The following is a 14,648-nucleotide window of genomic DNA, read 5'->3' on the forward strand; positions in this document are numbered from 1 at the left end:
TATTGTTCAGTGACATGAAATACAATAAGTAAAAAATATTTTTAGATATTGAAAACATTTTCCATAAGTTTAGAGTTTACTTGATCCTCTTTAATTTTGAAGAAGTTTCTGAAAGCTATTACTTATCTATCCGAGTTCTTAATCGATATGAATATGTTTCACTGAACTTTATATTAATTTCTAACTCGTATTCATTCATTTACAACTTGGTGAAGTTGTACACTTCCCATATTTACCTGTAAATTAATTTTTGTTCCTTTTCAAGACAGGAAACTACATATTTTTCATTTGGTAGGAGTTTTTATTTTTCACACCTTTTAATTGCAAAAAACTAGCTGTAAATATAGGTCATCCTATAATGTTATACTAGGTCATCCCCAAAAGCAAAGTCAGATGAATCTCAAGTGAATGCTCTTAAACTTTACGTAAGGAACATTTAGCCTAAGTTTGACAGTCTTATGGAAGATGTCCCACAATTAAAACAATGCCCACTTTTGTCGGGACCGCTGCAGGACCCAGCCCAGTGCCCTACAACCCACCATCGATAACATGGCTCTTCGGCGGACTTCTTCGACACTGGACAGGACACCCAAACGATGCAAATTCGCCCAACTGATTCAGCCAGAAGAGGCGGAACCGCCACCGTCGCCTCTCCATATAACGACCTCAGGGACATCAGGACATCGATCGTTACAGAGTCCCCAGAGATCTTCCGCATGCCATTCAGCAATCCTACAGACTTGGTAAGGGCGCCGATGTCCTTTATCAATAAATGCACTCGTCGCACGCCCCTACCTGCCGTCACCCGTATCGTGGACTCTTATATGAAGGTCCTCTCCCTGACCCCTGCGTGCGGAAAAATGTCTCGTCTCACCCGGTGACACAGTATCCTTAACTGTGCGAAGAAGATCTGCATACGACCGACCCGCCATCTTAACAACCACCGTCGTAGTTGGGGGTCCTACCGGTTTTCTCCCCGGAGCCCGACTACTGTCAGCACCCAGCGACGACTTATCCATATAAATCTGGAGCTTACTCGAACATCTCCGTGCCAAATATTCGGCCACCCGGTGAAGGTAAAGCCCCATCTTCCCAAATGGTCCACAAAAGCAAACTTTGGGATTCTCAGCTAGGACTAACTTGACCGTCTCCACCAGACGAGAAACCAACATTTCCTCGCCTTCGGAGAAATCCACAGCTACCACATAAGCATACCCGCGGACCTTTACGGACCCCCCAGCCAGGTCCATAGCACGGTGCTACCTACCATCACTTGATCCATTTGTGCAGCGTGCCCAAGCGAAGCATCGGCTCCACTCAAGGCATCTCTTCCAATAAATGAGTACTCCGAACCCTTAGACAGATCGATCACCCACGCTAGCCTTTCCAGGCTAATAACATCCACGACCGCCTCGGTTGACGTGAACGCGTCCTTTGGCCACCGCTGGAGGACTAGACGGGGCAGGTTTCCATTATCCACGACATCTTCAAGCGCCTTCCGGACTTCAAGTAGAACCTTGCCACTATCTTCCGTCTGGGTGGCCGCAGACGTCAACACCATTGGCGTCTGTGTAGCCACAGACGCCGTCTCTGGAGGTGTACACTCGTTGTCGTAGACACCACCTGCCGAACATCGCAAACCACACTGACTCTCTTCGAGAGGAGCCCCCAGAGTCTTGGCAAAATGCTTAATTTTGACAGCGGTGTTAGGATTACGACCCACCTGAAATTCCAAGGCCTTGACGTGACGTGGGAAAGCACCATCCGCCAATCACCACAAATCAGAAGGTCTAACTCCTTCACTTCCTACGTCTGGTTCTGACAAACAATTTGAAAATTTAATTTTATATAGATGTTATAACTTGTTTTTACGATTAATAAGAACTAGAAGGATTTATGAACGGTAAACAGGTGTAATCTAAGAGAGATAAATTGTAATCAAATCATAAAATCTTTCAAGTTCAATCTTCAACAACAAAGTAAACTTTACTTAATTTATTCATAAAATATATAGTTTTACTAATTAAATTTTTCTACTGCAATTGTTTAGTTTTTAAAAAAATTATGTTAATTTGGGGTTAAATTAATTTTTTTCATGCTCATACTAGCAACTATCTCATAACAATAATTATAAGAAAGAGCAGCTTCCTTTTCTTGCCAATGAATATAATTGTTTAATATACTGCTTGTTTACATCAGGAGAGAGTGTGTAGTAGATGGCTGTAATTAACAATAAGCTGTGACGATATACACAGAAAAAAATGTACAATCATATGTATAGCCATGAAAATCAGTAGTATGAGACCATTACTATAAAGAAGTTATCCTTGTTTAGATTTGAACAACCCCTTAGATTAATATAAATTCCTCATGTTTTCTGACAGAGCTCTAGGTTTTGCCTTGGAAAACTAGTTTCATACATTCTCCTTGATGGAGCATATTTTACGGTTTTGTCATAATATTCTGGATGGTGATGTGGAAAAAACAAAATGTTAAAATTTTTGAGGGCTTACGTCCTCAAACATTAAACTTTTGTTAAAATTTTATTTTGGTTTATTTTTATAGTATCATTAATGTTTTATATTTTTATGGAGGTTCTGTACATTCCCATCATTTTAGTTAAGTGAGTTTGCGTTTTTACTTATTTGCTTTTAATATATTTTTGTACTTAATTTTGTTTCTTTCATATTAACATTTTTCTCATAAGTTTTCCTTATAATAGATTTTTTATACTCATGTTGATTTGCTGTTTTATATCTCAGTAGTAATTTTTTTAACTCCTTTTTATTTATTGCTTTTATATTTTGTTTCTAAAAAATGTTTGTCGAGCAGTGCAAATGAAAATTTTATGATTTTAACTTAAGAAAAAGCTGAAATGTAATCGAACAGCAATCTATACAAAAAATAAAAAGAATGAATTAATAATGATAATGGCACAAAAGAATTCCAGCAGCCTCCCCATTTATCTGATATACATTATCTAATACTTTATAGTGTAAAACATATTATACAAAATAAGAGTATGTCATCATGAATCATTATATGTAACATATAATGGACACCTCACAAATAATTCATGAGGCATTATTGAGGAGTTAAAAATTCAGTTACAATGAAAATAAATTTTATATGTCAAAGGCCAGATTGAAATTAACAATGTTTCACATGAAGTTTGTGGTGGGCAGACAAGAATATAATTCAATTACTAGTCGAACTACCTTATGTTACGATAGTTTGTGTAAGCAATAAAAAATGAGTTAGGCATATGAAGACCTTAACAGATGACCAATTAATAAAAAAATGTATGTTTAACTTTATTGATGATTGTAAAGCATTACATGAAAAATATCACAAGCTACCAGGATTGTAATAATTAAACTAAGAAACCATTATAATTCTCAAATTTATTTGAGTCAATTTTGTTTATATAAGTTTGAATTATTCTATTTTTTAATCTAACCTATGTATTTGAACATAAGAGCATTTCATTATTATTTTTTTTTTGGTAATTGTTTTTTTCTATTGTAGAAACATGGAATATTTTTTCATGATTACTTAGAAAAAACTATACATTTTTTCTAAGTAAATTATTTTAGTCCTTTTTTTATTTAGCATTTTAATTAACATAAACTTTAATTATACTCTTTCTTTGTCAAAAAAGTGCTGAAATAGTTTTCAAAAGAAACACAATAATTTTTTTTTTTGTATAAATGTTTATGTGTACTTATTTAAAAATTAAAAATATGCTCTATATAATATACATTATTTTTTATTTGTTTTATGGGAAAATATTAACTTAATACATAATTTGATATTACCAGTTTCTGCATATTTATTTTATCTTATTTTGAATGAGCGTGAGGCTCATTTAAAAATAGCCCACAGTATGTTTACGCGTGCTTTTTTCAGAATTTGTAATTGATACTGTCGTTTTAAATTAGAAGTCATGGTCGTTCTGACGTTTATCAGATTTGTAAACATGTGCAATTGAAATTTTCTTTCATATTGGTTTATTTGCAAATTAAAAATCTTTGACGATTATCTAATTCTTTAGTTAAAATTAGTTAAAATTCTTTATGTTAAAATCAGTTATTTTTTTGAAATTTTACTGGGCTAAATAAATTTCTGACGGTTTTGATTTAAATATTTACACTTCATATTACAAAAAAAAAAGATATAATAAAGTGTAGTTTTAATGTTGGCTATACTGAAACCACCAGCTAGCCAAACATTCATAATTTTTGGATTCGTAGCGCGTATTGTATTAGGCTAGTGATGGCGTCGTCTGTTGTATCGAAGTTTTCCGGCTTGTTAGCTTCTCAAATTTCCAAAAGTAATCATATTCTTCCCATTTATGTTTCGAGCAAAAGAAATTGTAAGTTGTTATTTACACTTTTAGTTAAAATTAAACAAAGATTTCGTGATTTAGCTTTAAGGTTATAGACTGATATATTGAAAATGTTTACTATTCTATTTACTTATAATAGTGTGTTATAATAATTACTTAGGAAAAATTCGTATGTATGTATATTTATGTCGAATTGATCGTTTATGTTAGAAATACTACATGTTGGATAATTTATCAATTTCAAATAGATGATGCATTGAATAGTTGGCAGTCATTTTTACTATTAATGATATTTTAATTGCCTAGAAGTTATGCTGGTAAATATTTTCATTTTTGCTTTTGAATCGGCTTTTCATTGTTAATTTTGAATAAGCTAGAACAAGGTATCTTAAGGGCAAACCATTTATTATTTTATTAGTTTAAGTTTTGAGTAAAGACAAAAAAACAACCTGTTCCAATTTTTGTACTGATTGATTGCTTCTAAAACTTATTTGTATTTTCTTTATAATTCTAGAGAAACTAATTGATGATTTTTGTGATTATTGCAAAGATTTAGGTAATATTGTGTACAATTTGAGATCCACCAATATCAGCTTTTTCCCTGTATCTTTATAGAACCCAAATAAAAGAAACTTTCCCATTGTATCATAAGTTGTCAGGGTTTAATAAATAGAATTTTGATGGTGATATACTGATCTTAGTAATGGAATGTAAGGGACTCTTGTCTTTGGTATAGAATATTTGAGTGTGAAATCATGAGAATTTTTCTCATGAAGTTTCACACTGCCATTCCAACTGGATGGCCTGTATTAAGAAGGAATCTGACTCAAATCCTGCCTGATATTTTTCACTATAATCTCAGAAAAAACTGGGAAAACAAACATTAAATGACAGAAGTATACATATGCAGTTTTATATCTGTGTTCTTTTTTATTTTCTCATACATTTTGCAACTTTTAATATTTTGTTGAATTAGAAATCTAGTAAATGTAAAATTATAGGTTAAATATTTAATAATATGCTGTAAAAATGAAAATACACCGTTGAGATCAAAGTAGGTATATAGTTGAATTCATAATTCCCTGTTCTTAATTCTAATTTTCTGTTACTGAAAGTGAACTGGTAATTGTTTAAGATTCACAAACTAAGAGTAATTTGTATTTTTTATGTTTTTATTATAATCTTTTAACCCTTAATAATTTTACATATCTGATTAACTGGCAGGAGACTATTTGGTTTTAAGAGGTTAGATTATTTAATAATAATTAAAAGTTCAGATGCTGATTTTTTTTATTAGTATTATTTTAAGGTTTTCATCAAGCAGTATTTTATTTTATTAAATTTTTGATTAAAAATAAATTTTTCTGTGTTGTTGATCACATTGATAGAAAATGGATTGAAAAATAATATTACAAATTTTAATGAGATAAAAGAGGATTAAATGATAAAATGACAATAAACTTTTATCTATTCTGCAGCTTTTAACTTGAACAAGACATATTTTACCAGTAGCATTTGACTGTATTCTGTTGCAAAAATAAATTTTAAGATGAAGTTCCATCTCTGAATAATAAAAATTTTCATAAGTTTAGTTCATGTTTTAGTGGTTTTAAAGGAGAATTAATTTAATAGACTTTATATTTTACTTGGCATATAACCTTAGTGATCTATCTGATTATAGTACTACTTTTTCCAAACACTTCAACAAAAAAAAAATGTTTGATTTTATATTAAAGATCTAGTGGTTTATTAAATAATTTAATTGACAATTTTATTAAACATTATAACTTTTTATTTTATGACAGCTCAGTCATCTATAATTTTGCCAGTTTTACATTAAAACAGTTTTCAATATCCATTACATGTTTAATTAGACTGATAAACATAATTTTTGTTTCCTAACATGCAATACATGATTTTAATCTGTTTTTTGATGCTGAAAACTAATATGAACTCAGAATCTTTCTATCGCCCATCTTTTTTGAAAAATTTTTAAATTTTAATTAAAGAATTTTTTTTCATTTTTCAACGTATAGGTAGCATTTTAAGCTCTTATATTGTATTTTGTTAGCTCATTTTTTATTGTTTAACTTTAACATAATTTGTAATCTATAAATAAACAATACTAAACAAAGAATTAAATCATATCATAGTCACATATTATGACATCATATGTAATACTGAAGAATGAGCCTTCACGGACAAGATTAATAATGTCTGTGCAGGTCAAAACATGTAGCTGAAATCGCAGCTGTATTGTTTGTATTAAGCACTGGATTTAGGAATGAATTAATTTTGTTCAGTCTTATTGCCATCTTAAGTTTGTTAATAGTGCAGTGTCATAATGCGTCAAAATTGTGTAAATGATGTGGATGCCTTTTATTATGTATGTGATGAGTTTACCATAAAATCAAATAGAAAAAATATTACACCTTCAATTAAAAAAACATATCGGTACTTACGTATTAACGCCACTGCAGATATAGCTTTATTTAAAAACAAAGTAGTCAATCGGATTTCGATGGAAAATGGGCCGATAGAGAGTTTAACATAGATTCAAAACAGTCTCTTTATTAATTTTAATAAATGGTTATTTATATTTATTTACTTTAAATATAATTTAACCAAACTTAACCTACGCTCGCTATTAATTTTTTTATTATTTAAATCATAGGGGAATTTAAATTTAAAAAAATGCATTACATTATCTTTGATATTTGAACTGAATGTCGCACAATAATTAAATACAAAAATTCGTTGTTCCATTAAATTAAACTGTTTCATATTCATTTACTATATTGTAAATAATATATTTTGAACTTTCATTTTAAAAATTCACTTTTAAAATTTCTGTAAGAAGTTTTATTTTATATTTCTTATAACACTATTATCTCTGTTATCTTGTATGTAAATTTTTCAACAGTTGTTAATTATGTGTAACTTATGATTAATTATTGTGAAATTACTTTATGTTGATGGAATCATTTATATCTTTATCTCTTAATGATTTAAAAAACAGATTATTATAAATTAGTATTGTCACGTATGTTAGTGCTTGACATTTTTGTTAAGGACCATCTGATATTTTTAACATCCATCTGATAGATCTAAATACCCTGAAATTTATCAGAAAAAAGAAAATTTCAAAAAAAAAATTTATTAGATTTCAAAAAGCACTGCCTTTCAAAAATCAGGTAATAGAAAAAAAAGCAAAAATAGAAATCCAAAAAACAGCCATTACGGAGTTCCATCCTTTGCATCTTGATAAAAATATATAAAATAATGCATTGAAGTTACGCAAAGGTAAATACTGATACAGTGTATAAGCTTAAGCATCGTCTGGAGTGTTTGGATCTTCTTTCTTTTTCCTGTTTAGCCTCCGGTAACTACCGTTTAGATAATTCTTCAGAGGATGAATGAGGATGATATGTATGAGTGTAAATGAAGTGTAGTCTTGTACATTCTCAATTCGACCGTTCCTGAGATGTGTGGTTAATCGAAACCCAACCACCAAAGAACACCAGTATCCACGATCTAGTATTCAAATCCATGTAAAAATATCTGGCTTTACTAGGACTTGAACGCTGTAACTCTCGACTTCCAAATCAGCTGATTTGGGAAGACGCGTTAACCACTAGACCAACCCGGTGGGTTTAGGAGTGTTTGGATCTGCCTGATTTTTCTTTTACCCTTCCAAATGATTTTCAATTAATTATATGAAAATACTGTGGATGACATCAGGCTGCATATATTTTTATGCTGTAACAGTCCTGATTTGAGCAGTGATGTTAAAAAATGAAAAGTATGTAGGTAATTACGTAAGTAGTTTTCCATTTAGAAATTCTTCTTTTTAAATTATTTAGTAAAACAAGAGAGACCTAAAATTGTTGTTGTTAGATAATAATTACTATTAACTTTTCTACTAATATCACTATAGTTTCAGTGTTGAATGCTGTTTACCTTTCTTAGCTTTCTTTCTATGTATTCAGTAAGTATAATAAGTTTTGACAATTGTCAAATATATTGTACTTACAACAGCGTTTCTTGACCTTTCTGTATTTGCGACTCAACTTTCAATCATAATTTTCATTGCACCCGCCACTCTTACAATAATAATGTATTTTGATGCTAAAAGTACACTATGATCTTAATTACAAATTACCAAGAATAAATAAATATATTGATATTTGGCAACACCGATCTGCTGCATTGACAAAACCAGAATGGACGCCTCTCTATTGCTGTCTTATGTCTAATATATTGGAGATTCTCGTGGCTTTGCGAGAAGTTCTAATTTGGCTCAAATATTCTGGAACATCTGCACAACTGTCTGTGTAAACTTATATAAATGGTGTACTTCATTCAATTCCAGCCTGTCTCAGTCGAGTTGATCCTTCTATTGTTATCGAATCTATCGTGAACGTGTGTATGTTGTAATTTGCGTGTTAATTGCAATTGATGGTATTAAATATTTACAGCAGTAGATTTATACAGAATCATGGGTAAATTTTTAATTGGGGTAAGCGAGCATTAGATGATAGTGAAGCGTCAACAAGTGCACAGACGAGCGTGGTTCCAAAAATAAAATTAAGAAAATATTCTCAAGAATACCTAAAATTTGGATTTACCAGTACTGAAGTAATTGAAGAAGAAAGGCCACTGTGTGTCATTTGCTCAAAAATTTTGGCAGCAGTCAGTATGCAACCTAATAAACTTAAACGACATTTGGAAACGCTTTATATTGAGTACATTAACAAACCCAAGAATTCTTCAGCTTAAAATCATATGAACATTGTTTGTAAAAAAAACTTTGTCTGAATGAAAAATGTAAAAAGCCGCACGCATTGGTGAAGAGCTTATTTTGCTAGCTGCAATTGATATTGTAGAAACTATGTTTGGAGATAGTTTTGCCTACCGATGCAGTCCAAACCTCTATGAAATGATACTGTTGTCTGTCGAATTGGTGATGTAGCTCACCAAGATGTACAGCATCAGCTTTTCAAGAAGTTGCGTTTTCTGCACTTTGTAAAGACATGGGTGCAGTACACTCAGCATCACTATTTTATTGCGAGGCAAAATGGTTATCATGTAGGAAATTTTTGCAGCGTTATGAAGAAAGAAATGAAATCACAATTTTTCTAGAAGAGGAAAACAGACTGGAAGTCGAGAAGTTTTGAAATGGTTTATTTATGATGGTATTGAGCTACTTGGTCGACATACTCGAGAAATTAAATACCTTGAATCTTGTCCAAGGAGCAAATATACATATGTTGGATATGAGTGATAAAGTTAATGTAGAAAATTGGAATTGTGGAGCAGAAATTTAAAGCAAAAAACCTAGAAATGTGGATGAATGTGTTAAAATTTACAAGGCTGAAGAACAACATGTGAAAGTTGTTTTTGTAATTATTGAAAATCATTTAGCCATGCTAGTAAAAAATTTAAAAAGTATTTTCTTGCTGATGACAACTTTGTAGCAAGTTAGGGTTCCATTTCAAAATACTCCTGAAGGGCTCTCAACTGCCGATGAAGAAATCTTCATAGGCTTCATGGCAAGTGGCGAAATCAAAAGACAATTTAGTAATAAATTGCTCTTTGAATTTTGGTAAGGGGTGGATGATGGGTTTTCTGCACTGAAAAAAGAGCATTTTGTGTACTATTACCATTTTCAACATCCCACCTTTGCAAAACTGAATTTTCTGCGGTGGTTGCTTTGAAGACAAAATATAGATCTCAGCTAGGTGTAGAAAAAGAACATAGGGTATCTATTTCTAATATTAAACCTTCCTTTGAAAAACATTCTGCTAGACAGGCCCAAGGTAGTCACTAATAATTTTAAACTTGTTTTTAATTTAATATTGATAAGTTAATTATTAAATACATTGTGCAGTACTGATATAATCCTATTTATAAGTGTATTACATCCTAGGGGTGCCTCCTAGGATATAAGGGGGATCCTAGGGGGCACACCCTACAGGTTGAGAAACACTGAATACAATATATTTGAGTACTTATTGTACTCACAATAAATGAGTACAATAAGTTTTGACAATGGAGTGGTTCCGAAATGCGTTAACAATTGATAAAAGAATGAAGCGAAGAAAGGTAAACAGTACTAAAAAAGAAAATAGAGAAAATTCTTTACAAAATAAAAAAGAATCATTAAAATTGATCCAGTTGGGCAAAGAGTAAGCCTTGAATGTATATAAAAAATAATTTAAAAATATGTATTGGTTTTATGGAGAATTTCCTTCTTCCCCCTTTTATGTTTAGTGATGATTTTTTTATATTTCAATTTTATTTTTCTACTTTGAAAAGAAAATTCCTCTAATTGTCCTGCTGTTAGTCTTACGTTCCGTCATTAGCGAAAGAAAATTTTTGAATGAAAAATTACATTATTGAAACAGTTAGTTAGAAAATTCAGAGAAGAGCTTGAAGTAATGTTTTCACGTTCAGTTCAGAACAAAACCTTACAGATGGTATTTAATATTCATAACCTCCCTGCTTTGTCATGATATAAGTACATAGTATATACTTATACTTGGAGTTTACTTGAATGCTGTTTCTTGTACATTCTGCGCATACTGTTTTAATAAAATTTAAGATCAAAATGTAACTATTTTAATAAACTTTTCAAAAAAACCTGTACAATTCAAAATAAAATGAGATTAATTCAGTGTTTGTATGGCAGTCTTGAAAATGTATTGTACCTTGGAAAATAAGATTTTTAAGAACTATTCCTCTTTACCTATGAACAAACTTGTGTAGTTTTTTTATGCAACCTTAGTATTTTGAAACTTGAACACCACTTAACGTTATATGTAAACTTCAGTCCCTAGACTATGGAATAAGCAAGAAATTTTAAAACCTTATGTAGAAGAAAAGGTGATAGTAAATGTTATTTTGGATGTTAAATAGGGGGAAAAAAATAAATAATATTTTTAAAAATGGGCGAATGGCTGATGAAGTACTGTAAAAATTTGTACTGTTACTACTAATTGTTTAAACTTATGTTGATTTGGAAAAAAAACCTCAAGATAAATTTGTCAAATATTTATCTGCTGAAAGAGATATATAGACAGAAAGATGAATTGTTTTGGGAAATTTCAGTAGTAATTATGCCACATTTTACACCTTCTTATAGTTTGAAAATGAGTTTGCTGTTTCTTAATAGATGACTAATTAAAACTTAAACTTACTGTACTTTCGTTTTTTATGTAAGTAAATCAGAATTAGTTTAATCCTCTGTAATTTGAAGACATTCTTTTTGCTTTTAGATTTAGATTAGTAATATTTGATAATTTGGAAGATGGACCACTGAATGTGAAAATAGGAGGAGAAAAGATTATGGAGGTAGAAGAATTTTGTTATTTGGGAAGTAGAATTACTAAAGATGGACGAAGCAGGAGCGATATAAAATGCCGAATAGCACAAGCTAAACGAGCCTTCAGTAAGAAATATAAGTTGTTTACATCAAAAATTAATTTAAATGTCAGGAAAAGATTTTTGAAAGTGTATGTTTGGAGTGTCGCTTTATATGGAAGTGAAACTTGGACGATCGGAGTATCTGAGAAGAAAAGGTTAGAAGCTTTTGAAATGTGGTGCTATAGGAGAATGTTAAAAATCAGATGGGTGGATAAAGTGACAAATGAGGAGGTATTGCGGCAAATAGATGAAGAAAGAAGCGTTTGGAAAAATATAGTTAAAAGAAGAGACAGACTTATAGGCCACATACTAAGGCATCCTGGAATAGTCGCTTTAATATTGGAAGGACAGGTAGAAGGGAAAAATTGTGTAGGCAGGCCACGTTTGGAATATGTAAAATAAATTGTTAGGGATGTAGGATGTAGAGGGTATACTGAAATGAAACGACTAGCACTAGATAGGGAATCTTGGAGAGCTGCATCAAACCAGTCAAATGACTGAAGACAAAAAAAAAAAATATTTTATAGTATATAAATCCATAGAAAGAGACATTGATGTATTTCTAGCTTATCAAACTCAAAATTCATTGATATTGTTAGAGCTTAGACTAACTCGTTTACTATACTACATGTATACAGTAATTATGTAGGCTAGGATGGACTTACGGGCAAAGGTAATGAAAGGAATTAGGCAAGAATGTGGACTTCCCCCGTCGTTTAACCTATACATAGATTATGTGTGAAAGTATCCTTGAAAACCTGCAGGAACAGATTAAAGGAAGGTGAGCCTTACAAGACAATCAGATTTGCTCATAACATTAAATTGTTAGGCAACAATGAGAATGAGAGCTTAAACGCATTCTACATAAAATAAACAATTTTAAAAGTAGAATGCGGTATGAAAATAAATAGAAAAAAAATTTGTGATAGGAAATAAAAGACGTAAATACAGTTTAAGGGCAAAAAACTAATACAGGTTAATATATTAAATACTTGTGGGGATACATAACATCATTGGGTGGGAAATGCACAGCAAAATTAATTATAGAATCAGATAAGCTAAGGAAGCTTTGTTAAAAAGAAAAGTTTAATGAAAAGCAGATGTCAAAAAATGTTCTAAATATTAAAAACACACTTCATTAAAAGTTTAATCTGCAATATTTAAACTTGGGTATCAGAGACTTGTGTCGTGAATAAATCGAAAAAAAAAGTCTCGAAAGTTTCAAAATGTCAGGCGGGAGGAGAATTCGAAAGATTCCATGGTTGGAGAGAATGAAAAATAAAGAGGCACTTTTGAGAACGAATAGATCCTACAAAAAATGAAAGGAGAACCATTATGATTGACCGTCTCACAAGATATTCAATGTTGGTTTAACCATTACTTACAAGTAAAGCGGAAGAAACCATTGGGATGGGAAGATTACGGCAGGAATACATGGGTAAGATCAATGAGGGTAGAAAATACAACATGGTAAATAGGATAGCTATGCAACGGTAAAGCCCACCAACCTTTTGATTGAGAAGAGAAGGTAGAGATACTGAGAAAGAATCTCCCTTTTATAACTGCTAGTGTACAGGAACTTCTAGTCTATTAAACAAAACTTATGTTAAAAATTATTATAATAAATAGTATTAATTATAAATAATTTATAGTCAGGTTATAAAATTAAATATTTATAATTGTTACATTGACAGTTGTAGAACTACTACACGAAGTTTAATTACTTCGTGTAGTATACACGTAGTAATACAGTACATTTTGTGTACTGTATTGTTAAACATTTCTAATGATAGCAGTTTGGCTGTGAATTAGATAAATTAATAATTGTTTGCAATAATCAATATTTAGTAGTTGAACTTTTCTAATGCACTTTGATTTTAGTAATTACATTAAACACTCTACTGCCAGTAATATCTTTATATTCAGTTCCGATCTGTATTAAGGATTCTACAACAATCATTATGCTATGTACAATTGCTTTGCAGAATAGATAATGAATTTACTAATATGTAGATAAATAGATTAATAATTTTCTATTCTAGGTTTTGAAAGTCCAGCTCTTCTAAAGAAGTGGTTAAACACGCAACATACAATGACTAATGTTAGATATAAGATAAGGTTGATATATAAGATAAGGTTGTTCTCTTAGCAAATTTATAAATACATATCGATTTAATGAAATGTTAGCTTTATAGTATTTTCGGCCTCAAACCGCTGTATAAAACAGTAATAGAAGTATCTGGTTGTAAGAATACTGGATGGAGAAAAAAAGTTTTTTCTTCTTTTCTCTGGTCGTAATAATAATACCAGGTATCTGAAAATTATCTGACCAACTTTGATATCGGGTAAACATTCTATTTATTAAAATACAAAAACACTGAACAAAAGACTGATGAATGATCTCCATTTTTTCATCTGATGTTCTAGGCTTGCTTGCACCCTTACGTTCTAACGCTGCCAGTTTCTTCAAATTTATCATACCGTGAATGAAATATTGTGTCGAACTTGTGTATCTTATTTTGTTTGTTTCAATAAACCGCTCTATGCATTGTGCTTTCATCTGTGGATTCATGGTAACTGACATATGCAGTTATGTACAATAACTAGTATTTGCTGAGGGAAACTTTGTGAGTTACCTGGTAAAGGTAACTCATACCATTCATTAATAGCATTATTACTTTTTTTCTAATAAGACATCGAAGTTGTTTGTTTAGTTAATTCTCGGATACCCGGTCTAATGCTAAGAGATTTCTCTTACGGGTACTATCAATTTGTGGGGTTTAATGATAACTTCATTAATTATAAATAAACTGTCAGAAATCTGCTGGAATCTGGAGTCAAAGAAGAACAACCTCCAGTAAAACAGACCGAGAAA

The 14,648-nt window shown here is 31.1% G+C and overlaps 1 protein-coding gene across 1 annotated transcript in view; it reads left to right on the forward strand.

Annotated features, from left to right (window-relative positions):
* The first annotated feature begins 4,229 nt into the window (after positions 1–4,229).
* LOC142333178 (isocitrate dehydrogenase [NADP], mitochondrial-like) overlaps positions 4,230–14,648 on the forward strand; it is a 55,776-nt gene continuing 45,357 nt past the window's right edge. The window contains exon 1 of the mRNA XM_075380127.1: positions 4,230–4,375. Coding sequence (XP_075236242.1) covers positions 4,276–4,375 — 100 coding nt within the window. The 5' untranslated portion in view covers positions 4,230–4,275. The remainder of the gene's footprint in view (positions 4,376–14,648) is intronic.

This window comes from Lycorma delicatula, chromosome 12 (genome assembly GCF_047948215.1).
Source record: "Lycorma delicatula isolate Av1 chromosome 12, ASM4794821v1, whole genome shotgun sequence".
NCBI classification, from domain to species: Eukaryota; Metazoa; Arthropoda; class Insecta; order Hemiptera; family Fulgoridae; genus Lycorma; species Lycorma delicatula.